The sequence below is a fragment of the Camelus ferus genome, chromosome 9 (assembly GCF_009834535.1).
Source record: "Camelus ferus isolate YT-003-E chromosome 9, BCGSAC_Cfer_1.0, whole genome shotgun sequence".
Classification (NCBI taxonomy): domain Eukaryota; kingdom Metazoa; phylum Chordata; class Mammalia; order Artiodactyla; family Camelidae; genus Camelus; species Camelus ferus.
In genome coordinates this window covers 78160531-78188211 of record NC_045704.1, presented here as the reverse complement: position 1 = coordinate 78188211, position 27681 = coordinate 78160531, and the positions used below count along the sequence as shown (strand labels likewise).

The 27681-nt window shown below is 54.3% G+C and overlaps 2 protein-coding genes across 8 annotated transcripts in view; one reads left to right on the top strand and one right to left on the bottom strand.

The window, feature by feature from the left end:
* Positions 1-17618, bottom strand: part of UBL4B (ubiquitin like 4B) — a 51849-nt gene extending 34231 nt beyond the window's left edge. For 3 of the 4 annotated variants that reach the window (XR_004322762.1, XM_032487289.1, XM_032487292.1), the window contains exon 1: positions 15518-17618. The gene's annotated coding sequence lies outside the window, so the exon portion shown is untranslated. Of the gene's footprint in view, positions 1-1631; positions 1660-15517 lie in introns of those variants that run through there. The other variant, XM_032487290.1, reaches the window with a different exon arrangement.
* On the top strand, positions 14473-24912 carry ALX3 (ALX homeobox 3). 4 transcript variants are annotated; one of them, XM_032487287.1, is made up of 5 exons: positions 14473-14880; positions 17657-17701; positions 20093-20271; positions 23203-23331; positions 23745-24912. In XM_032487287.1, the coding sequence occupies exons 1-5, from the start codon at positions 14604-14606 to the stop codon at positions 24051-24053; spliced, it is 939 nt and encodes a 312-aa protein (XP_032343178.1). In that variant the 5' UTR covers positions 14473-14603; the 3' UTR covers positions 24054-24912. The 4 variants fall into 4 exon arrangements, with proteins under 4 accessions (XP_032343178.1, XP_032343176.1, XP_032343179.1 ...); XM_032487285.1 differs by having other exon boundaries at positions 19955-20271; XM_032487288.1 differs by lacking the exon at positions 17657-17701.
* Positions 24913-27681: the final 2769 nt, after the last annotated feature.

The window sequence follows — 27681 nt, the reverse complement described above, 5'->3', positions numbered from 1 at the left end:
TCACCAAGCAGAGAGCATGGAAGGCGATCCAAAACAGGGAAGTTTGGGTGGAAAAAAGACATCTCAAGCCACACTAGTGCCAGAGCTATGTGTCCCTGGCCCTGGGAGGATTCAGAAAGTGTGGCCAAGGAAGACCTGGAGGAAGGGGGCGCTCTTGCAGAGAGAGGGGCTGGAGGAGGGTCCCAGGTCCTGCCACACTTGAGTTTGCCTCCCCATGCCTGTCTCCAGTGCCAGGCAGGCTGGGACAGGAGGACTGGTTCCCTTTTTCTCTCCCAGAACATCTGGGTCTGCATCAGACATAACGATCTGGTAAAGAAAATTGTTATGGAAATATGTAACCGTGAGACGTTATCAAAGGCGTCTTTAAAGTCCCTTTTCAACCCCCAGCCGGGTGGAGGGGATTGGAAATTGAAAAACTGGGAGACGATTACAGGACCATCAAAGTGGCCGAAATTCAATCCAATCTGCAGGTTTAAGGATGGCTAGCAGATCCCTGCCCCAGCCCACGAGGCTGCAAACCCACTGTTTAAAAACCAAATCAACGGCATCATCAGATCCGGGTCTGGAGCAAACAAACGGCGCCCACAAAGGCTTCCCTGGATTTCCCTTGCGTTGGGGAAATCTGAGAAGTGAGGCCCTGGGGAGGTGCCTAGCCCTGGGAAGGCTCCCAGCTTCCAAAGCTTCTATCTTCTCCTCCCCCACCCCACCCCACCCCACCCCCAGTCTGGGCTCCAGTTCTTTGTCTCTCCATCCTTCCTGATGCCTTTCTTCTACATCTTTTTGTGCCGACTCTTTCTCCTTCCATCTGTCTTTCTTCTCCTTCCATCTCTCTTTATATATGTCTTGTCCTAACTGTTCTATCTCTCGCTCCTTTCCCTGTTTCCCTCTCCTAATCTGTCTTTTTGTGACATTTCCATCCCTTTGTTGTGAATTTCCATCCCTTTTGTGTCTTTCAGCACTGCATCTGTCTCTCTACATTTTGTCTTCTTTCTCTCTTTCATTCTCTTTCTTTCTCTCTTTCTTCTCTTTCTTTCTCTCTTTCTTTCTCTCTTTCTCTTTCTCTCTTTCTTTCTTTCTTTCTTTCACAGCAACAACCTCTTTTCCTTGGCCTTTCTTTAATTTTTCTGCCCTTTTACTTCTTCTGAATTTCCTGTAATTTCAGACTATGTATGAGGTGAACTCCTCCTTGGCTGGTTTATGCACCGTTATGAGTCCTGGGTATTTCTCCCAGGTGTCCAAACACAAACGGCCCTCCATGCGTGCCCATCCAGGAACTCTCGTCCCAAAGTCCATCACCATGAACTGTCCGTGGCGGCAAGATTACTGTGCCAGCATACGCAGGCACACAAAACGGACATGTGGTTTTACCTATGAGCAGGCTCTGCAGACATGGAAATTTATGTCTGGAAGGGTGGAATGCTACAGCACATAAAACTGATACACGCAGAGAACGTCGGTAATTTACAATTCTTTTTTATGTGGAGTGAGAGAAAGAGACTATAATTTTGCTACTAATGAAGTTCACCATATTTATCCTCAAGATGTGAGGGTTTATCTTCATTCATATTTCTTGTGGTCGTATGGCTCTGTTAGATTGAAGGTTTATAATTAGAAAAGAGCTCAATTCTCACCTCTCATTGGAAACACCCGGGAGTTTCATTCCGCCCCGCAAAAATTGCCAGTGACCACGAGAAGAAAGCTCCATTTAGTCATTTATCTTAGAAGAATCGTTCTGGAAACGCAAGGGGAAGCACACACACTATATGTTTATGGAAGAAAGGAATGGAGAAAGGGCAGGAGAAAACGAAAGCAAACGCACGGTCCGCGCGGCAAGAACCCCGGGAAGGCGCGGAAGCCCGCGCGGCTCCGCGCGCGCAAACGACCGAAAGCGGCAAATCGCTGTGGGGCAGCTCACCACGGCCGGCCCGCTGCCCGGACCAGAGCGGGCCGCGCGCTGCAGCGGTGGGTTCGGAGCAGCCGGCACCCGCCCGCCTGTCCGCCGCCCGTTGGGCTTTCGGTCCGTCGCGGACCCTTCTCGCTGCGCTCCCGGCTCGCGCGTTTTCTCTGCCCGCCGCCTCCGGCTCGGCTCCGGGAGAGCCTGGCTGCGCAGCAGACAACCTGCGGACTGCTGTCAATTCAGCAGGCCCTAGGTTCACGGGCACCGCGCCGGTTCCGTTCGCCTGCGCCCCGGCGGGTCTCAGGCCCCGCGCTGCGGTGTTGGAATACTTGGCCCGGTTGGAGAGAAGAACGCGCGGACGGCCGAGGGCTCGACCCCCGGGGCCCCTGAGCCCCAAGGTCCCCGGCAATCGGGGAAGAAACCAACCGCCTGTTCCCTTTGATCTGGTTTTATAGAGATTTGATGTTGACATTAAACTTTGAATGCTTTTATCTATTTCAATCTCTCATTCCCATTTTGGGAGGGGATTCCTGTGCCAGCGCGACAATTTCTAACGGATGGCGAAGGCACCGGGATCAACGGGCCCGGTAGCATGACAGTAGGGGGGTGGGGGCGACGCTGGGCGCTGCCACCTACCCACATCCACGCGCAGCCCCCGCTCGCCCCACGTATCCCTCCTTCCCCACACTCGCGCCCCAGGCCATTCTCTCCGCCACGCCAGCGCGGGAGGCCGCGCCAAGGTTGAGAAGCGACCGGGAAACAGGAGCTCCGGGAGGCGCAGGGCGCGGAGCGGGAGAGGAACTGGGAGCCTCCGCCCCAAATCCGTTCTCCCTCCGCAGCCCCTGTATCCATGCCGAGAGACTCAATTACTTTCAGGTGTGGACCACTAAATAAAATAAATCTTCCGGGGGCAGGAGGGGCCTAACTCAAATCAGAGGACTTCGCGTTCATAAAGAGGGGCTTCTCTAAAATCCTGTATGATTGGGGAGCTGGAGAGGGGATAGAAACAATCGAGAATAGAGCATAGAGGTCTCTTTCTGGGATGATTCTATCAGTGGTCCCGTTGGGGGACCTGGACAGCCTCTCTGTGTGTCTCTTTCGGTCTCTCCTTGGCTGTGTCTCTATCTCTGTTACCCGTACATCAGAACGGAATCAACCATTTTTGGACTGAATCACTGTTAAACTTGCTAGAGTCCTCCAGCCCAGACCGGAGACCCAGTGGAAACAAAAGCTTCTGTCTCTCCCCCCACCCCCACCCCACCCCGACCCCCCACCTCCCACCTCTTTCTCTCTTTCTTCCTCCTCTGTTTCCATCATCCATTGCCCAATGTCCTCTTGATCTGACATTTCCAAACCTGGTTTTGCAACGCTCTAGGGAAACTCCAATTATCTCGAGGTCTTTGTGAAATGCTCACAATGAAATAAACTTTAATTAACTTTAATTATTTAACTGCAGGTTATGGACCCCTGACTGGGCAGGAGAAGCGGAGGAAAAGGTTGGTGAATCAAACAAGACATCCCAGGATGTCACAGCTCTCTGAAGGTGAGAAATACCAGCTTCAGAAATTTCAGGGCTCAGGAAAAGAAAGTCAAGTTCCCAGGAGGGCAGGGGCTTGGTTTATTGAGGTTAGGGGACAGGGAAAGCTGTCTAACAAGAGGTGCCAGGGACGCTGTCCTGCCCTGGGCTTCCTCCCCCTACCCTCTTGCCAGCCATTTCCAACTAGGCCTTGGAGGAGGATGAGAATGGGTTTCCCCCTTCCCACCCCACCTCTCTCCCATTTAAAATCCTTCAGTAAGGTCCAGTTTTTACTGGACAAAGCAAAGTGGTTCCTTCCTCTTTTGCTAGGAAATTCAGGTTACAGCAGAATTTCTGTATGAATTTTCCAGGAATCTGGGCTGATGTAAACATGCTATCTATCATGGTTCTGCTCTTTCAGAAGAGTTACTCACCCCAAAGTCTCGGAGGGCCCCTCATTCTCCTCACACCACCGGATCTAGGAAACTGCCTTTCTCCTGAGCTCAGGGACAGGAGCCCCAAGAGATGACCAGATGGCCGTGATGGAGGGCAACTCGCTTCCACGGCATCTGACAAGGGCCCACATGTTTCCCAGGACAGAGAGCAAATCTGCCCCATTAAAGCATTACGCTGTTAGGGAAAACACTGTTGCAATATTGGAAACATGCTGGGCCCACTGTGAGAGCCAGGAAGGAGAGGCAGGTCTTCTCAGGAAGGCAGAGAAGGCCAGTGGGCAAAACTAAGCCCACCACGTCCACCCTCACTTGGCACGGCAAACTGAGGGAGGGATTACTGACCAAAACATCCGCACGAAGGGAGCCTATGGGGCCGATGGGGCTGGTGGTGCCTTACAGAGAGAGCAGCTGGGCTAGACGACCGACTGACAGACCGACCTAGAAGGTGCTGGTGACCTAGGGGCAGCTGGAGGAACGTGACCAGGCTGCCTGGACTTGGGGCCAAACTGGGAAAAAAGTCTCCTTCCTCGAGCCTAAACTTTACAACCAATAACTCCATGGTTTGGGCCCCAGAGACACTGCTGATCTAAATAGTTTATTAACAAATGGAAAATATATAAACACATAACAATTGCCTCTAAGAAAAAACTTATTAAAATCCCCCCCATGTTATTTGCAAAATAAATAGCTGAGACCATATGGGTAAGGGGGGAAGTGGCTGTGTCCTAATTAGCTCTATGCTCTTGGCAAAAGTTCCCTCTCTAGGCCTCCATTCCCTCATTTCTAGATGAAGATGACAGCCTCGATCAGTGCTTCTCAAGCTGCAGACTGCATTGGTATCACACAGAAAAAAAGAAAAAATTATTAAAATAAAAATTGCTGGCCCCACCCCAAGAGTTTCTCCCAAGACTCCGTAGGTCTAAGACAGGGCCAATAATTTGCTTTTCTAACAAGTTCCTGGATTCTGCTGCTCCTAGCCTGTGGATCAGAGAACCTTTGGACTAAATGGTGTTTAAATGCCAAATCTAACATTCTGTTCCATCTCCATGCCCTGTATCTCCCCCTGACCCCCTGAGCTGTTTGGAACCAAATGTGAGAGGACCGATGTTTTTACACTCAAGCTTTACCCCATCATCAGTGCAGATAAATCTTTTGTTGGCCAACAGGGACTGGTCACCCTGCCCACTGAGGGATTCCTGCCCTCTCAGCACACGTACTCCAGTTTGAGTTAACCCCAGCTGGCTGACTACAGGGCCTGAATCTCCAACAGTGGCTAATGCTGGTTTCCCTTTGTACCAAGCAGGGCTGGGGCTAATCCTAGCTAAATCTCAAGCAGGCCTGCTGTGTAGACGGCTGCTTTCCGAGGGGTTGGCAAGAGCCCAGGGTCCATCTTTTGGCCCCTCCGTGTAGCCTAGTGTCTGCTAAACACTTGCCCCAACATCCGCGCACGCGCTTCATCACACACAGAGCCCCAGTCGTCAGGAGAACTAGTTTTACTTTGATGTACCTCTCGCTGCACATTTGTTTCAGCTCCTCTCCTGGAGCCATGGCCTTATTTATCTTCTTGGCATGGGTTCTTAGAATACTTCCATTCAGGCAGCAGCAAAATCACTCAGCTCCACTGTTTTACAAAGTTTATCAAGCAGCAAAATATCCGGTCTCTTTGTCCAATGGATCTGGTGTGAATGTGCCTATAGAAATCCCTTTGCCTAGACGTCCTGGAGTCTGCGTGTGGTTACAGACATCCTCCCCCGTGAGGACCCCGCAAAATCCAGGGCTTGCTGACTTATGCTGCAAGGGGCCCCCCAAGCAAATGCAGGGCTTTGAGGCGTCTTCCGAATCAGGAGACCCAGCCACACATACTCCACACGTGCACACACTATGTTCACCCTCCACCAACAGAGCCTCAGATGCCCACAGCAGACAAACAACCCTCTACACCCCATCCCAGTCCTCCAGCCTGGCATAGTGCCCCCACCCCAAAGGCAGGAGCAGCTTCTAAAATCATCACCGTCATCTTGATCCCAAAGTTTGAGAGCTTTGTGGAGAGAACCACCTCCCCTGCATCTGAGCACTCAGGCCCCCTCCAACTCATTTAAAGGGACCAACGTTCCCTAATCTCCACAGGTGGACTCAGAACAAGGTCTTCTCCGCTGCTCTCCCCACTACCCCAAGCATCTTTCTTGCTTCCCAGAAATCATCCCAACTCCAGCGCTCTGCTCCCTACCTCCAACCCCACATGAGGTCTCACAGCCAGGGCTCTCTGAAGGGCAACAGAGCCAGCAGACAGGCCCACTCTCACTCAGGACCTGGTATGCCCCCTGCCATCACCAGGATGGCACTGATCATAGAATTCCAGAGCCTGGGAAGTCCACACAGAGCCCTCCTCCCTCAGCCCCTTAAGGAGAGCCCCAAAGTCCAGCTAGTAGCCTGGCACTTTGCAGATACCCTGACTTTACAGTTGACAAAATGTACTGAGGGAAGGATCCCTTTCTGGATGGAAATCTGGCTCAGAGGTTCAAAATGTTCCCTGAAGCCTTGTCCCTGTCTGTCTCTGCAGCCGCATTCTCTGAGCTGCTGACAGTCCCTATACCCCATCCCCCCATATGGCAGTAAGTCTGGTCATTCCTTCCCAATAAATACATCATCCCTCTTCATTTTCTCAGCCACACCCCAGTCACGCCTTAGTCACCTCATGCCTGGACCACTCTCCTGTACGCTGACTGTGTCCCCTGGCTACCTTGGGCAAGTTACTTACTCTGTCTGTGCCCTAGTTTTCTCGTCTGGAGAAATAATGGTACCTCCCTCATAAGGAAGTACATAAGGTAATATACTTACAAGAACTGGCCCATAGTAAGTGTTCAACAAATGTTAGGTACCATCATTACTGCTATCACTGTGCTCAAGCTGCCTAAACTGTATTCCCAAAGCACAGCTCTCACTCTCCTGCTGAGTAACAACAACAACAGTAATAAGACTAACACTTGTTGAACACTTATTGTGGGCCAGGCCTTCTTCCAAGTGCCTCTCAATCCTCTCCAATGGCTCCCCGTTGCCCAAAAGAAAGTAGGCTCTGTTTTCTGCACCTGCCACCTTCTGGTCCAGCACAGCCTATCTGTTGTCCTGTCTGCTACTCCTTCCCCAAACCCTCCTGCAGGAGGCAGCCGAGTTCCCTGTGCCCAGACACACCCTGCCCCCTTGACCCAGGCTCAGCAGCTGCCCTCTTCCCCAGTGGCCCACATTTTGCTGGCCCTTCACCTTGGTCCTCAGGGTGTGCAGTGAGGAGTCCAGGGATCGGTGGTGATGCACTCATGTCCACCCAGCATGTGTCCTTCTGCACCTGCAGGTGACCTCCGAGTGCACCAGCCCCTCCCTCTCACATCTGTTCCTTGGCAAGTGCAGCCTCTGTCACCCTTAGTGGTCATCTTAGAACACTGAGCATTGTTCCTATGTCCAGATCTTGTCTCTCCAGGAGAAGAAGTCTTGGAGTGGGGCTGTACTCCCTCTCCTCCCGCAATTCTTCCCAGCATGGTCTCTGCCTCACTGAGTGCTCAGATCCCCTGAATGACTGAGGGCAGGCGAGTCTGAGACCCAGGCAGCATGCGTGCTGGAGCTGGTGCAAGCTGACCAGGCCACCTGCCTGGGGCCCTCCTGGTTCTATCACTTAGGAAGTATATGTTAGCTTGGGCAACTTACTTCTTTTCTCTGAGTTCTGTATTCTCTTCTGTAAAGTAGAAATCATAATAGCTACCCTCAGAGCAGATTATCCAAAATTTTAAAGTGTAGATGCCTAGTTCAGACCTAACTCCCAGTGGGCTCTCCACACCATCTCCCTTCCCCATCACTCAGTTCAAGGTCTAAGGCCAGGGTTCCCTCTGCTACACTGACAGCAATGTGAGTAGGGAATCTGAATACCCTTCTCACATTAGAGGTGAGTCTGCTTTCTTCCTTCACCCACATGAATGAAGAGCCCCCGTGGAGCCTGGATATCAGCTCACTGTTTTGATGGAGCGCCCTAGGAGTTTGCCTGCCATGACAACTGAACACTTGGGATACAGAAAACAACAGGGCACGTGTTGTCCCATTCGGGGACCTCCCCAGTGTCCCTCAGGGCAGGCAGTGTGGCTCTCACTGCCCAGTGGGCCTTGCCACTTGCCTGCCAGGCACTCCGACATGCCCCTTCAGTTCCCCTTCTTAACACACCAATGTGTCCACTCCTCCAGACCCAACATCTGGCATTCAAGCCCTGCCTTGGGGTCAGGCAAACTGGGTTTGAATCCCAGCGGCACTCAGCAATAGGGGGATATGGGCAGTTCTCTGAACCAGTCTGTGGTCACCAGCCTCCAGAGCAGCCCCTGAGGAGCCACACTGTGGAATCCTCTCCTGCACAAAACAAGGACTGATTTGTATGGCAGTAGAATACGGCAGCAGTAATGGTATGTGAGTTCCCAGGCTGAGCCATAAACAGCACCTCAGTTTCCCCTTGGTCTCTTGGGTCATTTGTCATTTGCTCACTTACCGTGAGCTGGAGGTTATGAGGACCCGCAAGCAGCCACGGGGAGAAGCCCACATGGGGAGGAACTGAGGCCTCCCATCAATAGCCAACACCAACCTGCCAACGATGTGAGTGGGCCACCTTGGAAGCAAACCCTCCAGGCCATGTCAGTCTTCAGAATACTGTAGCCCGGCCAATGTCTGACTTGGGGTCATGAGGCACCCAAGACAGAACACTCAGCCAAGATGCTCCTGCATCCCTGACCCACAGTCATTGACTATTGTTGTTTTATTCTATTAATTTTGGGGGTGAGTTGTTATGCAGCATTAAACAACTAATACACAGACCAATCTCAGTTTATTCATTTTGTAAAATGGGAATATTCATACCGACTTTATAACACGGTAAAGATGATATGAGATGGTGCTTGCCTGGCACGCTGTAGGTGTTCTCTGGGTGGTGGGTACTATTTTTATTAACCATCCTGCTCCCTTTCCTTCTCTAGGGACTCAGAGAAGGCTGGGCAGAGGCCCTCCACCCTCTTTGCTTGCTTTTCTCCCAGCCTCTTATAAGGTTCAGGCCCAGTCTTCCCTCACTTCCTCCCTCTCTGTTCCTCTAGGGCAGGAGCAGACCCTAGGCTGGAATGGATGTACGTGTGACGTGGTGATGAGCTCCATCCAGAACTCTGGGGTGGGTCCCACTCACATTTCTAAGGGTGTTCAGGGCTGTGTGTTTGCATTTCCTTTGAAGGGCCCCAAATGTGATAATTACATACTTGTTAGCCCTGTAAAATAACAAATCTGGAATCTACCCTCTGGAACCAATGGATTTCCTGCTGAAATGAGTTCAAGGGGTGCCCTGACCAGCATTCCCGGTAAGAGCCGAAGCCCTGCATCACAAGACCACCCACCTGCCCGCATCACCACATCCCGCAGCTCCCCTGCCCCTCCGCGCTCAGCTCTCCACCTCATGGCTCCCAAGAGCAGATGTCCTTTCTGCTGTTATTGTCTTCATGTTTTCTTAATATCTGCCCTCTGGGTGTGGGTCCTGGGTTCCCACGTAGTGTTGGGAGACTTCTAGGGCCTGCGGCTCCTCCTCTACATCTCCCACTAGCGAATCCAGTGCTTGCAGCTGGACTGGGCGATGCTGGGGACTGATGCCTGTGGAGCCATCCTCCCCTCCCCTTGGAGTTTCCCTTGATTCCTGTGGACTGCTCCGCCTTTGTCTGTCTTCCTCCGCCCCACCCCAAACTGCCCAGGCCCCAGCAAGAGTCAACAAATCCAAGTTCCCCAACTTGGCTTCCTCTTTCTCAGCTCTGGGCAGTTCTCTCTGGAATTGTCCTCTCCCCTCGCCCCCTCTCCATACACCCACCCCACTCAGCTCTCAGGATGCAACCTGGGAGCGGTCCATGGTCAGCTGCCCCTGCCCAAGGTTGGGACAGGTGCCGCCTCATGGCCCCCACGGCTTCCTGTGCTCTCCCGCCTCAGCACAACGCACCCTGCTATATACATGCCTGTTGCTCTGTGTCTCTCCTGCTGGTGTAGAAAAGCCCTGAGAATAAGTGGTTTGTGTCTCTGAGTCCCTTCCCAATGTTACAGCCCCACTGTCTGGCACATGGCTGGCATTCAGTAAGTGCTTGAATGAATGAACATATAAAATCAATTGATCAAAGTGTGAAAACTGCCAGGAAGTCTAAAACTGCCCCCTTCTGTTTTATACTAAGAAAGAGTTCATCAAAAATTCCCGCACAAAATGACTATTCCTGACCCATGCCTGCACTTCCCACAGAACCCATTAACCTTCACCCAAAGGCTGTAAGGCAGACATCAGGGTGAATCAGGCCCTCAGGACACTGCCACATCCCAGGCAAAGCTCGACCTCTCTGGCCCCTGTTCCAAACCAACCCAACCCTAGGTAGGCGGGTGGAGAGAATGAGCAGAGAAATACAGGTTCGGGCGGAGGGGGGGGTGGTCAGGCTCAAGAAACATCGCTGTGAACACTGTCTCATTCATGCCAGAAGAGCTGAACTACAGAATCATTCCTCTCAGTTTTCTAGGGGAGAAACTGAGGTACAGACAGGTTAAGTCGATCTCCCAATGAAACGGATCAAATCAATGGAAGAGAAAAAATAGCCCCCTAACTTCCCAAAAATTTAACCCCAAAGCACAGACTTCAGGCTGGATTGTCAGAATCATAGCCAAGAATTGTGGGTATCCACAGCACAAAGCTGCTTTTTTCAAACGCCCCCCACCCCTTTCTTTCAAATATCATGGGTGAGGAGGAAGCTCCGGATCTGAAGGTTTATTTACCATTCCTCAGCCTGACCTTCCAGGAAGAATGTCACTAATGAGAAACAATCTACTTGGGCTCCCCAACCCAGAATTTTCATAGGGATCAATTTAGGATTTAAGAGTCTAAACAGGACAAGAGTAGTCCCGACTGTCTTGCCTTCAAAGAAAAAAAAAAAGCAACTGTTCTTCCTGTCTGGAAGGAAGTTTCGTATATGTCAAACAAATATCAGATCTGAGGTTTCATCTTTCCCGTTGTTCCGACCCCTTTGGACATCCACCGGGAGAGAAAGGAGCACATTTGCCTTCAGGTGGTGTAGTGTAGGCTGAGGGAAGTTGGAAAGGAAAGGAAAGCTATAGTTCAGACTGATGTCTCCCTAATTCAAGAAATGAACTTACAGTTGAGGCTAGAAACCAGAACTCTGCTCTGGAGACCAGATTCCATTCTAATTCATATCCAAACTTTTTTTTTCCACTGTGAAGGAGATATTTCCATCCCAGCAAAGTGTACACTCCATGAAGGCAGGGGTCACATCTGACTTGCTCTCTACTGTATTCGACTACCAGCAAATGTCTGTCACATCGTGGGTCTTCCTACTTAATGAACGAATGAAACAATCAGCCAGTGTAAAACGGTTGCAGAGAAACAGCCAGTAAGTATCATTTCCATTTTAAAAGTAATTTTTCTCAGCAGGTGGAAAGTTTTTAGGTTTTTTTTTTTTTTTTTTTCATGATGGGACCTAGGATTATCTGGATCATTCTATCGGTCCATCTTACTGAGTCTCTGGACACAACATCAGTGACAAAACGCTTTTGTAATTCAACTGGTTATTAAACAGCACCAACTCACATATCCTCTTAAAACTCTGCCCCACATCTGGGGGTCATAAAACCTCTCAGGTGTTAAGACGCTCTGTTTCATTTGGTCTCGGCTTAGCAGAAACCACCCTCCACCACAGCTGGGCGTGGCGAGTCTTGGTAAACTGTCACTTGATGATCAGAAAGGCCATGGTTCAGCTCCACCTAGGACCAACTGTGTCCCCATCCACTCTGGTCTCAACTTCCCTCTCAGGAAGAAATTCTGACCTTCCTCTGGGAGAAGAAGGAGGTGCACCAAATGATCTCAGCTTTGTTATGTGACAGAGACTGTCGGTGTCGGGTGGGAGACCATTAATCTGAGCATAAGTTTTGGTTCTGCCACTAAGTGGTATTCACCTTGGACAAACAGCTTCCTTCTGGGGCCTCAATCTCTCTCTGTAAAAATGGGGGTAATCATTGTGCGTCCTTCCTGGGATGGTTGTGAGGGTTAAGTAAATTAACACATAGAGAATACATTAGATGGTGCCTGGCATACTGTAAGTACTATGTTTTAGCTATTATTTTTATTTGTAAAATTAGGGCCTCTGTGATTCTCTCAGCCCTCTTAAGAAAGAAAACTAAGTAACTCTGAGGTTTCATTTTTGGTTTTTTCTATGCACCTGCCCCATCAAACTGCCCAGACCTTATATGGATAAAGATAAGAGTTTGCACTAACAAGAATGGCTCTTCTAAGTACCCTGTTTTGCATGGTCCTGGTAGAAAACCCTCTCAGAGGGGCAACCCGATCTACCTACTCAACTGAAATGTAATCTGTGGTTTCCTGCTGCCTCAGCTCAGTTGGCAACACCATCTCGGCATGGAAATTAATTCTGGTCAAAGAGTGGGAGAATGGCAGGAGGGCCTTCTGGGCTTGAGAAGGGGTGTGGGTCCCTAAGTCTCTCTGCTCAGCCCCAAATTCTGGTCCATTCAGTCTGGGGACAGGAGCCTTCCACCAATTCAGTGATGTAACCCAGAAATCTGGGCTGCAGTTTCTGGATCTCTTAATGATAATAATAATCTCTTAAGTAAACATAGTTCATCACATCCATCAAAACAAGTGCTTCTCCAATATCCCTCATCCATGTGTGTGGCCCATTTTTATGATGAGTAAATTGAGGCTCAGAAAGGTTATCACCTGAGGCAAAACACTTGGCATTTAAGCTAGGCTGCTTTGTTTAAACTGTTGATGTTTTTCCTGTGTCATACTTCCACCTTCCACAATAAGCTGCTTGATTACTTTGTGGAACAGAAGAGGGATCCTGAACTGACATAACATATGCCTAAAACAGTCAACGATATCACAGCCCTAACCCAATAACTATTTTTTTAAATTGAAGTATAGTGGATTTACTAACACAATAACTATTGAAAAATCCTATCAATGGGCAAAAGTGAAACCACTGCAAGTTGGTTTCACAGAGCTGGGATCCACTGGATCCAAGAGAATGGATCCCCCTGGTGAGTCCACAAAGGAAGCTTGATTCCAAGCTAAGCCTCCCTCTTGGCTGGAAATAGCAGCCCCAGGTGCTGCCATCTCACTGTGCCAGTCTGCAGCCTGTGATTAGGGGCCCTAATGGCCATAATGCCTCCAATGTGGTGTTTAAACCAATAAGGCTTCAGAGAAGTTATGGTATGTTTAATAATGGCTTAATGACTACTTGTGAGATGCAAGGCTTCTGGTTCCTGTTTGGCCTTGATTTACAGCCCAGCTCTGGCTGAGGACAGCCAAGAAACCCCCCTCTAAGCCCCCAGCGGAAGAGGGAGGTGTTCACACCAGGCCTCTTGGATTCCTTTAAAAATTGAGAATTCAAATGAAATACAAATGATGACTCTCCACCCCTCTCGCTAGTCTCTGAAGGCACTGAAAATAAAATCAGTGTAACCCAGACCTAGAGGTCCCTCAATGCACAGAAGTGAGCAGGGTCCTAGGGCCCTCGGGTATTTCTGCAGCTTCCCAGTAGGGTGGAGGGTGTTTCACTTGTCAGAAATTCTAAGCTACTGCCCTAGTCCTATGCTTCCTTTTGGCTAGGGAGACCCAACACTTAGGAGATATGGTCCCACCTTCATCCTCCTCCAAAATGGCAGGCCAGGGGCAATAGAGCCCTGAGGTCTGAGCTGCAGACAGACTCTCTCCAGTGGGTCTCCAGGAACTTCATGCTCATTTGCCACTAAAAGGCATTCACTCCATGCCTGCTGTTCAAACACAAAACCCTCTAGGTACTCTTCCACCTGCTTCAGTGGTAACCTCTGCTGGACTCTGTTCAGTCCTGAACTGCCCCTGCGAGACCCCTGTCTTCTCTGGCCCTGCCTCTGCTTCTGAAACCCACCAGGAATATATAGAAAGACTCTGAGGATTGACTGTGTCCAACCTCCGCAGTCACATGAGGACACTAAGTGGCTAGTTCAAGGTCCCACAGCTACTTAATGAGAGTGCCCACCTCCCCAGCCCCCATTGCCAGATTAGAGCTGCTTCCACACAACACTCCCAATGACACTTCTCCCGGTGAGAAACAGAGATTTCCAACGGGGGTGTTTTTGCTGGAGGCAACGTTCTTCCTACTCCCAGAAAAGAGTTAGGTAAAATCCCAGCCCGGCCCCTACCTGCTCCCTGGCCACCATCCCAGGCAATGTCTAGAGACCAGGCCTAAAAGTATTTGTTGCGAGTGGAGGGGGACTCTACCCCGAACAGCCTCCCGCATCCAGAAGCAAGAGCCTCTAGCTATCAGGGCTAAGGGGGCAGCTCTAAACAAGGGACTCACCAAGATGGATAGACAAAAGGGACCCTGCCCTCCAGAGGGGGTGGCTCCCTCCCCCTCTTCTCGAACTTCCTCTGATACGGGGACTGGAGTGAATCTGGGGGCTCCCGGGATCCGAGGGGTTAACCTGCGCGGGCCGCACGTGACGTGGATGGTTCCAGCATTAAGTCAGAGCGAGGCCCCCTCCCCGGTCCCCCGCCCCCCGCCCCCCGCGGCGCGCGCCGCTCCCGGGGGCTCCGCGCCCCCGCGCCCAGGTCCCTCCTCCTTGGCGGGTGCTCACAGGCCGCGCGGGCAGCGCGAGCCCCGAAACCCCGGCGGCCTGTGCGCCCCGAGCCGGCATGGACCCCGAGCGCTGCACGCCTTTCGGCGTGGGGCCCGGGCCTGGCCCCTACGCGGCCGCCGGGGACGAGCCTCCAGGCCCACAGGGAACCCCCTCCTCCGCGCCTCACCTGCACCCCGCGCCGCCCCGCGGCCCGCGGCTGACCCGCTTTCCGGCCTGCGGACCCCTAGAGCCCTACCTCCCGGAGCCGGCCAAGCCGCCCGCCAAGTACCTGCAGGACCTCGGACCGGGCCCGGCGCTCAACGGCGGCCACTTCTACGAGGGACCCGCGGAAGGTAACGCGCGGCGCGGGGCGTAGCGCGCAGCCTCGACCCACTCTCCCACTTCCTTCCCCGGGCCCGCCGGGGCCTCCTCGCTCCCCTCTCCCGCTTGCCTATTTCTTAACTTTTTACTCCTCTCGCTTCTCGCCACGGCTCCCTCTGAAGCCAGACCAGCGCTGGTCCCGGGCGAAAGCCAGAGCGGTGCGGGTGTCAGAGCCATCCGTGCCTCTGGCGGCCTGGAACGGGAGGCGGGAGGTCGAGAGAGGGTGGAGCGGCGACTGCCCGGGGCCCAGTCGGGCCCGAAAGCGGCTGGAACCGGGAAGGAGACATCATGCTTGGCCAGAGTTGGGCTGGAACTGCCACCGACACAGAAGCCCGGACCCGGCCCAGGGCCTGGGAGCCACACTGAACTCTTGGCCCCGATGCGGGGAGAGAAGCGCGGCTTTTGTGTCTGGCGCCCGCTGAGGGCCCCGAGGTGGGCCCCGACCTTCACTAGCCAAGCTGAACTCAGCCGAGGGCTGCGGCCTGCCCTCCCCCGGGAAAGGCGCTACTGCCTGCGCCTTAGGCGCTCGGCGCAATGGCTGCGGCTGGTCCTGCAGTGCCGATGCCATTCTCAATACGGAATAACTGTTTCCTTATTTCCCAGACTAACCTGGGCTCCCCGTCGTTACGGACGGCGATGGCCACTCTTCTTGCGGTCTTGGTTTCCTCTCACTGGATTGTCACCGCGGGGGCCGTCGGGAGCGGGCCTAAACACTGGGCACCGTCGGCTTCTGGGCCGGTGCCCTAATCGTTAAGGCCAGTTGGACGGCGCGGTTTCCAAGAACGCGCCTGAATGCAGGGACCTGGCGGGCGGGTCCGCAGCCCGCTGCATCCGCTGACCCGTGGAAGTGTCCGCGCTCGCGCCCGCCTCATCTCTGCTGCTGCCGCATCCCTCAGTTTAGGCCCAGAGCCTGATCCTCCGAGATCGGCCCCAACCCGCCTCCGCCCCACTGGCGCCTCGCGGGCAGCTCGGGCCTTCGCCTAGTCGGGGCGGTGGGAATGTGTAGGGGAGGTATGTGGGGGTCAGCGAGGAAATGAACGAGTCCGCGGAGCTTCGTGTCTGTGCCCTTTGAAAAAGGTTCTCCTGATAAAAACCACAGTTGGGACTTAATGAGAAGCAGTTGGTCTGGCTCCTCTGATCCCAGCCAGACGGCGGCGAACGCGCAGCGCCCTGAGCACCGCCGAGAACAGGTACTCAGCCTTGCTCGGCGCGCAGCGTCGGGCACGACCCACCTCGCGGGTCTCAGTCCCTGCTGGGAGCGACAGACCGCCGGGACACTGAAAGCCGGACCTGCCCCGGCACCGCGCAAACTGCGGAGAGCGCTGAAACAGAACGAGCGGCTGGAGGAACCTGGCGACGGCAAGGGTGACAACAACGAAATGCGTAGAAAGAAAATCAGAGTGTAAACAACCAAAAAGAGGAAAAGGAAATTGAACAAAACAACGGAGGAGAAAGGCAAGAAGAGGAGGTAAAAGGCAATCGGCGAGCTGGACAGAACGGAAAGGAATAAATGAAGAACGAACGAAAAAAAAAAGTGGAGGATCGAACGAAGCGGGTAAATGGAGAAGGAGGGAACGGACGAAAAGAGGAGCAGCAGACAAAAGGAAAGAAAAAAGGGACATCCAAAAAGGGTAGAAAATAATAAAATGGAACAACCGGGAGAAAGAAATTAATGATTCAAACAGACCAAACGAAAAGAAGGCTCGGCGGGTGCGAGCGGAGCCTGGGTAGAGACCCCAGCCGCCGCTGGCCTCCCGGGTGCCCTGGCCGGAACTCGGCGGGCGGGCCGAGGGGCCTGTGTCCCTGCGGCGCGGCCGCGCTGCTAGGGAGGGCCGGCTCCGGGGACTCGGGCTGCCCAGTCTGCTTGGTGGGTAATGTTGGTCAAAGGGGTATTCCGCCTTATTTCCCGGCTTCTAAAATAACGAGCTCTGAGCGTTTCCAGTTCAGACCAGTGAGCGCGCAGCTGCTCCCCAGCTGCGGCGCGATCTTTCCGAGGCTGAGCAATTGCGCGTTGGAGAGCTTGGCGCACCGCGCTCTTCTCGAGCCCTTTGCGGCCGCCCTTTGCAGAGAGCGCCAGCTCTGGTCTGGATCCCGGTCGCGTCCTGGCGATGCCAGCCACCCTCGCGCCCTCTGCGCGTGGCTGCTCAGAGGGCGGGAGAAGTGTTTGGCCGTTCCTTCCTGCTTTGCCGGGGGCCGTCCAGTCTGCCCCCTAGCTTGGCTACTTGATCTCGAGGGCGCCCGCCGCTGAAGCCCTAAGACGAATAACCCGGCGGGCCGCGCTCCCGGTGCCGCTGCGGACTTAGAGGAGAGTCCCAAGTCGTCAGTCCCGTCTGAGGCCTCTAGACCAAGGCTGGGAACCTCTAGGAAGAGAGCACCAAGGCCCCGCTGGGGTTTACAAGGGAAGCGTATGCCCACACCAGCTCTGGCGCTTTGCGGAAGCCCAGGCCTCAGCGAGCGCGGGTCGCTTGGGAAAGGGCGTGCGTGGAGCAAGGCTGCTGCGAAAGCTGAAAGCCGGATGGCTGGGCCTGCGACGTCAATGGACACCATTCATGGGGGACAATGGGGCCCCCAGTTGGCGGCGGAGTGGTGCCGCTTTGGGGCCGCCACCACTGAAGGCCCTGGCAGCCTGGGTGTAAGGAAGTGCACCGGGCCTGGGAGTGGAGTCAGGGACAGATTTCCGCTGATGCTTGTCCTGACTCCTGTCTTTGAGTCCTGACAGACTGCTGCTGTGGTTCTGCATTTGTCCAGGCCGTGGATACCGCAGTGCTGAGCTCCAGGCTTCCAGTTTCCAACGTGAGCACTACCCCGTTAACGACCCAATGTGCCCACCAGGTGCAAGTGACTCCCACACACAGCCTGTGCGTGCCTGAAACACGCTCCCGGCCTTGCAGTGCGGCCTCTCCCTGACAAGCATAGATTCAAACTGCCAGCTTCTGTTCCTGCGCTGCCTTTCTTTGATTGCTGCCCTCCATTTATCCCACCTCCATCTCTTTTCTCTTCTGGGCCTTGCTCCTCAAGAGGCTGCTTGTTCAATGAGGCATGCCCCTGTCCCCCTAGATGGGGAATGCTGCCCTCATGCTGGAGTCCAGGCAGATGGAGGTTGTTTCAGGGCAATGGCAATGAAGAGGGGAGAAGTTCTGTGATCCCTGGAGAGGGCTGTAGAATGTGCAGGCACAGGTGGTCAGCAGGGGCTGGAAGGCTTGGCCCTTTTGGGGATGGCTATTCCGAGAAGTCCTGCTCCACTGTCATCCCTTACCCTGGTAGCTAGGTGGCTTAAGGTCAGGAAGGCAAGTCCCAGAGCCCCAAATCTGGTCACTTACTCTGGGCAGTTCCTATTGAGACAGAGATGGAGGGCCCAAGAGGCAGATAAGCAAGCCCAGAGCTTTGGGGAACCTATTGTGGTGATGTCCGTGCCCCTCTGACCCCCATCCCTGAGCCACCCTTGCTTGCTTCTGCCTAGAGCCCTGCAGGCTCTCCCTCTGAATTCAAGATACCAAGACCCCTCCCTCTCAGGCCTGCTATGTGTGCAGTGTCTCCTTCCAGTCTCCCCGGCCTTCTGACCGTTTAAAATTATTTGGTTCAACTTCCAATCAGTCTTCCTTACTCAGGTCCTACCAGAGGAAACTACCCCTAGGACGGAAATGTGTTACCCAGGAATAGAAGTCAGGGACTGATGCATTTTCTCCCCCATGCTCCACCTGAGTTATGAAAGAAGCCTGGCGTCTGGGCTGTCACTATGCACCGGTCTGAGGACAGGCACTGCCTGACTCTCCCTGACTTCCAGGACACACTCAGGAAGCCGAGCTTATTTCACAGCCTGGGTGGTCCTGGGAGGTCACCAACCATCTTCCAACCGAGGGGAACATTGCCTGACTAGTCCACCACAATGCAGGCAGGGACTCATCAGACCCAGAACCCCAGAGCCCATCTCTCCGGTCCTGGCCTCCCCACCACCGGCCACAGCTGTGATCCCAACACCGAGTCCTGGGAAAGAAACTGCCTCTTGGTGCCAGCTCACTGGGCCTCCTGGGGGCCAGGCCCCCGCCGGGGATGGGCCTGGGGCCAGGGAAGGGGCTGTGTGAGTCAGTGGCCCGTCTTTGTGGCGTCGCTCCTGCCATCCCAGGGGACCGTTGAGAAGAGATTTCATGGCTACCCTGCTGGGGGTCCTCGCCAGAGGGAGAGGGAGGGGTGATCAGGGTGACCTATTTTTCACCATGCCCCAGTCATGGCGGGCTCCACCTAGCTTCCTGAGTGAGAGCTAGCACGTCAGAGCAGGGCTGCTTGCTAATTGTGGGCACTGAGAGAGCCGTCATAAACTCCCGGGAAGGGAGGGGGTAGACAATGACGAGGATGATGGGCTATGGAGCTGTGCCCTGTTTCCACACTGTCCCCCATCTCTCCTTCTCCGAGCACAGTCTGTCTCCTGTCCTCTACTCTACATTTTCATAGGAATTTGATAATCCCTCTTGAAGCTTCTTTGCCCCATCTTGCCCCTCATACCCCAGGGCAGGGGAATTTGACATTGTCCTGAAACTTGGGGTTCAGAGGATAAGGCATAGCCAGATCAGCCATAGGTGGTCTGAACATCCCTGTCCCTTGCCCAGTCCTGGAGCAGAGGCATGGGAACCAGGACCTGCAGAGTCAGGGACAAGGAGGCACTTCCTGGTAGAGGCAGGGAGTGTCAACCACCCCATCCCCATCCCTTCTTCCTACCCCCATGCTAGGCCCTGCCATGGCACCAATCCTGGCACCTCCACACCCTGTGGGACACGCCACCACAGAGTGCTTCCCCGAAATGAACCCCCCCTCTGGCCCCAGCAGATCCACCCAGACCACAGAGCATAGCCTTCCCCAGGGCCCCCTCCCCAGCTGGAGGCTCCAAAGGCAGGCCTCCAAATGCCAGGCTCCCTTGGAGGGTGGCTGCTTGGAGGGAAAAGGAAGGGGGAGGCGGGGACTGAAGCGTCAACGTTCTTCCCCCTCCCTCTATTCCACCCACAAAACCCCCTGGTTCCGTTTCCATCCTCCTTTTTGTGTTTTCCATTGCAGCTGAGGAGAAGGCCTCCAAAGCTGCCAGCTTCCCCCAGCTGCCCTTGGACTGCCGAGGGGACCCCAGAGACAGGCCCTCTAACGCGCCAAGCTCCCCAGGCCCCTGCCTGGCCAGCCTACGTGTCCCTCTGTCCCCAGGACTCCCTGACTCCATGGAGTTAGCCAAGAACAAGAGCAAGAAGCGCCGTAACCGTACGACCTTCAGCACATTCCAGCTGGAGGAGCTGGAGAAAGTCTTCCAGAAAACCCACTACCCTGATGTGTATGCCCGGGAGCAGCTGGCTCTGCGCACGGACCTAACCGAGGCCCGGGTACAGGTGAGGGCACCCCGGCCACAGGGTTCTCTGGCTGACTCGACCATCCAGACTGAGACAGGCCATGGAAAGGCTGGGAGAGGTGGACGCTGGCACCACACAGAGCTGCCTTTCCCAGTGCCTGCCCCCGCTGGCCCTCCTGGGCTCCCCTCCACACCTGGCTCTGCTGCAGCCACAGGCTTGCAGCCCAAGTTGAGGCTTCTGCATGGGAGGGGGGGTGACAGCCTCCTGGAGTCAAAAGACTTGTGTGGGAGTCCTAACTCTGCCACTTACTAGCTGACAGGTGACTTGGCTCAGTCTTGGCTTCCCAATTTAGGAAAAGAGAATGATAGTAATACCTACATAAGGAGTACCTTTGAGAATCACAGATGTGACAGCATTTTGGAAGCAGCGAAATGCTAAACAAATATCAGGGCTGCTCCAGAGGTAGCTACTGGAAATTGGGAGGGTCCCTGTCAGGGGTCTCAGGATCAGTGATGCTTAAAGCCACCCCGAGCCAGTGACCTCAGTCCTGCCAACTCCCAGACCGTGGCTCGGAGAGTCTGGTCAGGAGCCCGTGCCCATGACAAACGCTCCCCAACAGAGATCAGGCCCCAGGGCTTCCTGAATGAGGCTGTCGCCAGCTTCACTAGGGTGGAGCCCAGCCTGCTCCACTGCTGGATGGGGTGGGAGGATGAAGGGATGCTAGGACAGGGAGAAGAGAAGGGACTCCATGTCCAAGGCATGCTGGAAGTGAGAAAGGTGGCAGGCAGGAGATGGGGCTGGAAAAGGAGGCTTCAGTAAGAGTCTGGCCCAACAGGTAGATGGTCATTGCTGCCTTGCTCTGAACCAGCTTGATACGCAGCAGGCTCCCTGATGCCAAGCAGGAGGCGCTGGGAGAGGGGTTAGCTTTGGACTTCTCAGGAAAGGTGAGGAGGCGAACTTTAAGCAGAGGACAGTCCCTCTCCCAGCAGAGGAGACTGAGTAGGGGCAGCACTCATTCTTATCACACCTTGCATGGGGTGGGGCCCTCCAGAGGCTCTGAGGGTGAGGTAGGAGCCAGCACTGGCAGAATGTGGGGACCAACAGTCTAGCAGAGAAGGCCCTACAGCTGGATCCAACATAGCACCAGAGGAGCTTGCGCTGTTTCCCCTTCTCTGCTGGGTCTTCCTGCTCCCATGTTCCTACCAGGTGGCACCCAAAACAGACTTCCTCCCCAGGGTTCCTCAGGGCCTGGGGCCATGAGGGTAAGAGGCCCAGCACTGGGACAACCCCAGATTACATAAGCCATGGAAGTCCAAATGTCGCATCTCTAGACAGCCCAGCAAGCCTCAGCCAGGGAAGAGAGGGGGAAGGGGAGGGAAACAGGGTGAGGGAGCTGGTTCTGAATAGCTGCCCCTATGGAAGTGCCCTGGGGCAGCGGAGCACACGCCCCACTGCTCTTCTAGGCCTTTTCAACCCTGAAAGGGTGGAGTGGTGGCCACAAGGCCCCCAGACCTAGTCCAGAAGCTTCCCCCATGATTGAGGCCCAAGAATAGGGAGCTTGACAAGAGCCGGACGCCACCCATAGACCTCACCCATGGAGAGGTGTGACAGGACCACTTGGGACAGTGCAGGGGCAGGTTCAGGGCACAGAGGGGAGAGCTGGTGGTGACAGGGAAGAATTCCCAGGAAAGTGATCAGCAGCTGCAGGCTCCTTCATCTGCCTGCAGGGAGAGAGAACAGAGGAAGGAGAGCCAGGCAGCTGGGTAGGTGGTGTGCCCTTTTCCAGCCCAGGCCTGCTCCTGGATCTGCAACCCGGGTTAGGGGCTGAGAGAGCACCCAGCTTCTGAACTGTCAGGCCTTTCCTGCCTGCATGAGAGGCAGCGTGTGGAGTGAGGGACTCAGATGGGGTTACTTACACACACACGTACACAGCTTCTTTTGCTGTGGCTCCCAGCTAAATCCCTGGAAATCAGGTGCCTTTTTGGTTTGGTTTGGTTTTGATATTGCCAATGTCTAGCCTAGAGCCTGACACATAAAAGTTTATTAGATGATAGAAATGCAAAATGCGTGCACCAACACACATAGGGCATATACCAGACGACAAATCCATCCCAGATACGTGCACAGCACACAGATATGCCACCCACACCTGCCAGGAGCTCACAAGTGAATGGGAAAGACAGATTCCAAAGCAGATAATGCTACTAGAATGTGGTAAGTACAATGAGAACAATGCTGGGGTATTTCAAAGTCCAGTGGAAGGTGCCCATTTCAGACGTGTGGAGGGGATGGGTAGAACAAAGGCAGGGAGGCAAGATGTAGCAGTGTTTCAGAGGGGAACTGGGGTGGGAGGCAGCTATGAAGAATCGAGTGTTGTGACCTGGCAGGAGATGAGGCTGTGGAGAGGAACAGGGGTCAGTGCCAAGGGGCCTTGTTAAGGAAAGGAGCAGGGGTCATCGCCAAGGGCCTTGTCTAGGCTGATGTCTCCAGGGAACCACTGAGGATTTAAGCAGGACTAGGACCTGAACAGAAATATCTTTAAGATTTCTCAGATGCGGTGAGGTGGGTATATTGGGAAAGGAGATGAGGTGGGGAGGCTAGAAACACAACATATGTGCACTGGTACACCCAGGAAGTGCCCAGAGGCCACGGACTCCAATAACACCCTTACCAGACACAGCCAGGCTGGAGAATCAGAGAGTGACTCAGCCTGGGGATCTGGGGAGGGCCCATGGGGCCAATAAACCCCCTCTGGGCTTGGGCCTCTCTTAGGCTCCATCCCAAGCAACCCCCCGGGGCCATGAGAATGATGTGAATTTACAAGTTCCTGCAACTCAAGATCCTCCAGCCTTGAGCCAGCTCCCCACCTCCCCACAGGAGGACACAACCGTCAGCTCTCTCCCCAGTAGGCTCCATGCCTCAGGGCTGCTTTATCAGTCACCCCCTTAACCTCCCCCAACCGGCCCCCAGGTCTGGTTTCAGAACCGCAGAGCCAAGTGGCGGAAGCGTGAACGTTATGGGAAGATCCAGGAGGGGCGGAACCCCTTCACGTCTGCCTATGACATCTCTGTGCTGCCTCGAACCGACAGCCATCCCCAGGTGAGACCCCCTCTGCACTAGGGTCAGGGCCTGACGGTTCTGTGAGGAGGCCAGCAAACGTATGAGCTCTGGCCCTGGGGAGACCTGGAGCAGCATTAGGGCTGCATGTGACTGTGGGTAAATCACTTCTTCCTCCGCAAAATGGGCTCTTACCAGTCTCATGAATGATGTGTGCAGAGCAGCTGGTACAAAGGAATCACTGAAGGAACTCCTATTTTGAGAAGCAATGGCAGGGGCCTCCTGAGATGCCACTGGGAGAAGTGGGGGTAGGAGCGAGCAGATACTAGACCTGGACCAAGTGGACTTTTCTTGGAAAGTTTCTGAAGCCCTGAGGACAAAGAGGGGGTCTCTAGGTAAGGAAGGTGGCCCCTGGGACTCCTGATTCATGGGCCTTCTTTTTTCTCTCTTTTCAGCTGCAGAACTCCCTGTGGCCCAGTCCAGGGTCTGGGAGCCCTGGGGGGCCCTGCCTCGTGTCTCCAGAGGGCATCCCCTCCCCATGTATGTCTCCGTACTCCCACTCTCATGGGAATGTGGCTGGCTTCATGGGTGTGCCAGCCTCTCCTGGAGCCCACCCTGGTATCTACTCCATCCACAGCTTTTCCCCCGCTCTAGGGGGCCACAGCTTTGAGCCCTCCCCAGATGACGACTATAAGTCTCCAAGCCTCATCTCACTCAGGGTGAAGCCCAAGGAGCCGCCCAGCCTGCTGAACTGGACCACGTGATCTGTTGCGTGGACATGCAGACTGAGCTGCCCAACCCCATTTCTGTTCCTAGCTGCTCCCACCCCACCCCGGCCTGGATGCCAGAGAGGACACACCTCTGCCTCCAAGCCCCAGATGGTTCCTGGAGGCCCGGGCAGAGCAGCTGGGACCCTCAGGCTTCCGCAGGGAAAAGCTACAGAGTCTTTTCTCTTAGAATAAGGTGGGGCTGTCCAGGAGAGAGCAGGCTTCAAACGGGTAGGATTCTTCCTACCATAGAGTGGGTCCCCTCACCCAAACTCTGGGCTGGAGGAGGAAGATACTGCCCTGCTTCCTTCAGACTTCACCTGTCATCCCTCCAGCTGAAACAGCTTAACTGACTCCTCATTCAGGGAATGCAGGAAGATGAGAAGAGGAGGACACAGGTTGAAATAGGAGCTCCTTGCCACTTAGGGGAAACCAGGGCCTTGCATGATCACTAGGGCCGGCTTCACTGGCCCCTCCCACCACAAGGGGGCGTGCACCCAGCGTCAAAGACCTGGAAACGAGGTCCCTGTAAAAGGTGCCCCTTTCTCCCCTGCTCAGCCATCTCTACTCCTGTCCTGTGCTCCCTCCAGCAACATGCTATGGAGTCCTCCTCCCCCTCCAAGGGGCAGAAATTCCACCAGAAACCACCAAATACTTGGATTCTCTTCCATGAGAGCAGGCCAGAGCAATGTCATGGAAACTGTAGGATCCCTTGGTTTACTATATGGATGTTGGTAAGGGTAAAACAGATTTCTACAGACTCAGCCCCTGAGATCCCAACCCCCACTTTTGTAAAGATACTTTTGTAAAAAATGTGCTGCCCAGCATTATAATAAAGGTGGCAGTATTTTTTATACCAAGTGATTGTGTCTCCTCAGGGTTTGGCACGTGGTTGCTCCAGGGCTGGTCTGTGACAGGGTCCAGGCAGGGATCCCAGAGGCTAGGGGAAGATGGGCCTGTCACCAGCCCTCGAAGCCCATGCATGCCATGCCTGGCTCTGTCACCTGCCCGGGGTCAAGTGGTATCAGGAGACAGGGAGGAAAGCCTGGTTCTAGGGCTGCTGGACTCATTTGGAAGAACTGGGGGTGGGAAGGGGAGTGAGAAAGCTGAAAGAAGCTTGCAGCTGGACTGACATCGGAGAGGAGATGGGATGAAGTCCGGGGAGCCCACGGAGGGCTCTGAACTACCCTGGCCGGGACCCTGGAGTAGTGGGGGTGGGGCCGTTCCCTGCTCTCAGACGCCCCAGGAGCACGTCTGAGCAGTAGGGCAGCGACGAAAGCCAGGACTCTTTCTTGTGGTTTCAGAGTATTACCCATTCTATCCTTCATCTGCGCTTTCTGCCTTATCTTCCTGGAAGGCAGGAAAAAAGCAGGCCTGACCCTCCCACCTTCCCACCCTCCCAGTAAACACAACCACATTGCTCAGAGCAGCTCAGCCTCAGCTAGCAGCCCAGGCCCCCCAAGCCTGGGCCTCCTCCTTCAGGCACAGAGAAACCCAAGCACACAAAGACGCCAGCACCATGCTTATTTCCAAGGAGGGCGTAAGTCCCCCATCACATGGGATTTTTCCGGCCAAAATAGTCACTGTGACAAGACTCAAGCATCCCCTAGAGGAAACCAGTGTCTTCCTTCTCTTCCCTTCCCTTCATTTGAGGGCCTGGCTTCTGGTGATTTCTCTCCTCTATCGGAGGCTCTGAGGTCCAGATGTGAGCCCATGTCCATTAGGAAGGGAAGAGTCTGGGTAGCAGGGAGAGGCAGACCTAGCTACCACTGATGAGCAGAACCACCTTCACCCAGCTGGTCAATAATGAACTGTGGTGCAAACCCACGCTTCTAATTCCAGGGCTAAGACCACTGCACTAGAAGTTTCTTGATGTAAGGAGTGGCCGGCAAAATTTTGCATTTTCTCACAAAAGTTAGATGCAGAGAGAAAGATTAGTTTGTTCTACAAATAGAGTGCCTCTTGTGCCAGGCATTGTTCTGGGTGCCAGAGATAGAAGTTCAAGAACAACCGTGATTCCCCCTCTCCCACAGCTTAGAAAGAGGGAAGAGGGAAGGAGCTGTGAAAGCAAAGGAAGCAGCACTGGGGAAGAGACAGGCAAGAGATGAAAACAAAGTCAAGTCAGAGAGTAACGCGCAGAGGCAGGGGCAGGAGAGGCGGACAGAGGCCGGGAGCAGGCCCTGTGCCGGAGGGAGGCCCTGGTGGGGGAGGGCACAGGGAGGCCAGGGACCAGCTACTGGCTCCCATCCAGGGGCATCTGCCCACAGCTCATATTTTTGTGTCCAGTGACAGCTAAATGAAGAGAAAGCTAACTTTACAACCGCCCACTTCACACATAATGAATATGAATGGGCATCCCGGAGCCTGTTCCCCAGGATTATCTGTGAGTTGATGGGTTCTCCCACTGACTGGGCCATCCCAGCCGACCTGTCCCCCGGCTGGGACTAGGGCAGCCCTTCCACCTGCTTCCCATTAGCTGTCCTCCCATCCTCCCCTCCTCCTCCACACCCTAGGCATCTCACCCCTAAGACACAGCCCCAGGTCTCCAGATGCCCCTGCCCCCAGCCTCACTCCAGAGGTGACCTCAGCCCTCAGCGTAGGCCCAATGTTTCCCCAACACCAGGCTGGGGCTCTGGGCAGCCCTTCTGGAAAAGGAAAAGGGAAGTGGGCCTACTTGGAATCTCAACTTAAGAGAGGTGCTAGGCTCGGTCTCCCTTTGCTAAGGCTCCTCGGCTCCAGTGAGGCCTACCCAGAGAAGTCCTAACACTTGGTCCTGGCAGGGGCCTGGACACCAGACTGCAAGAGGAGGGTCTTAGCCAGCTCACCCTCAGTCCAGGCTTCCAGCTTCAGTCCACATCAGGAAATGCTTCTCATTAGAGGCATACAGTCTTCATTCCCCGCCTCCCCAACCATTTACATATCAGCCTGAATTACAACCCCAAAGTGCAGACCCTCTGCAGCCCCAGACAGGAACAGCCCAGCATCACCAGGAACTGGGCATTTCCTGTATCCAGCAAAGGGAGAACATACCTCACCCCTGCTCCAGCCTCAGCCACAGGCTCATCCTGGACACGAGCACAAAGCATCTGCTCTTGGAGCCCTTGTTCTTAATGCTGGACGCCCACCCCCACCCCCAGGACTCCCCCTCAACAACTGCAGGCCCACCCCCCACCAGCACTTTCTCCAGTAGGAGGGCACTGGCTGGGACCAATGGGACCTGTGTGGCCCTGCAGATGTCTGTCTGGGTACTGCCACACTATTGCTCTTACTTTTACGTCCAGCTCTCCATTGACTGAGCGTGTCAAGGAAAGTGCAAGTATGGGGTCCTGTTCCCCTGGACACTCAGGGCACCAAGAACAGGGCCTGGCCAGAAGGGCCTCCCAGGTGTGATGCCAGGGCTATTACTCCAAAGATATTTCTGCACAAAGGCCTGGCTTTGAACAACCAATCTGCTCCGAGCATACTTTGTGGCCGGGGTAAAGCACTTGCCCTCCCGGGCCAGCCCTGGGCCCAGGGACGCAGGACTCACCTGCCCAGGCTTTGTGGCCCTTGTAACTTTGATATTCTGTGTTCATTTTGCCCAGATTTATACAGAGATATGTAAAGACCTTTGCAAAACAAGAAG

Bases quoted from the DNA above. Each gene is read 5' to 3' on its own strand.
- ALX3 (XM_032487285.1), top strand. From the start codon at position 14,604: ATGGACCCCGAGCGCTGCACGCCTTTCGGCGTGGGGCCCGGGCCTGGC. The intron at 14,881-17,656 runs GTAACGCGCGGC...GCATTTGTCCAG, and splicing joins CTACGAGGGACCCGCGGAAG to GCCGTGGATACCGCAGTGCT. The intron at 20,272-23,202 runs GTGAGGGCACCC...ACCGGCCCCCAG, and splicing joins TAACCGAGGCCCGGGTACAG to GTCTGGTTTCAGAACCGCAG.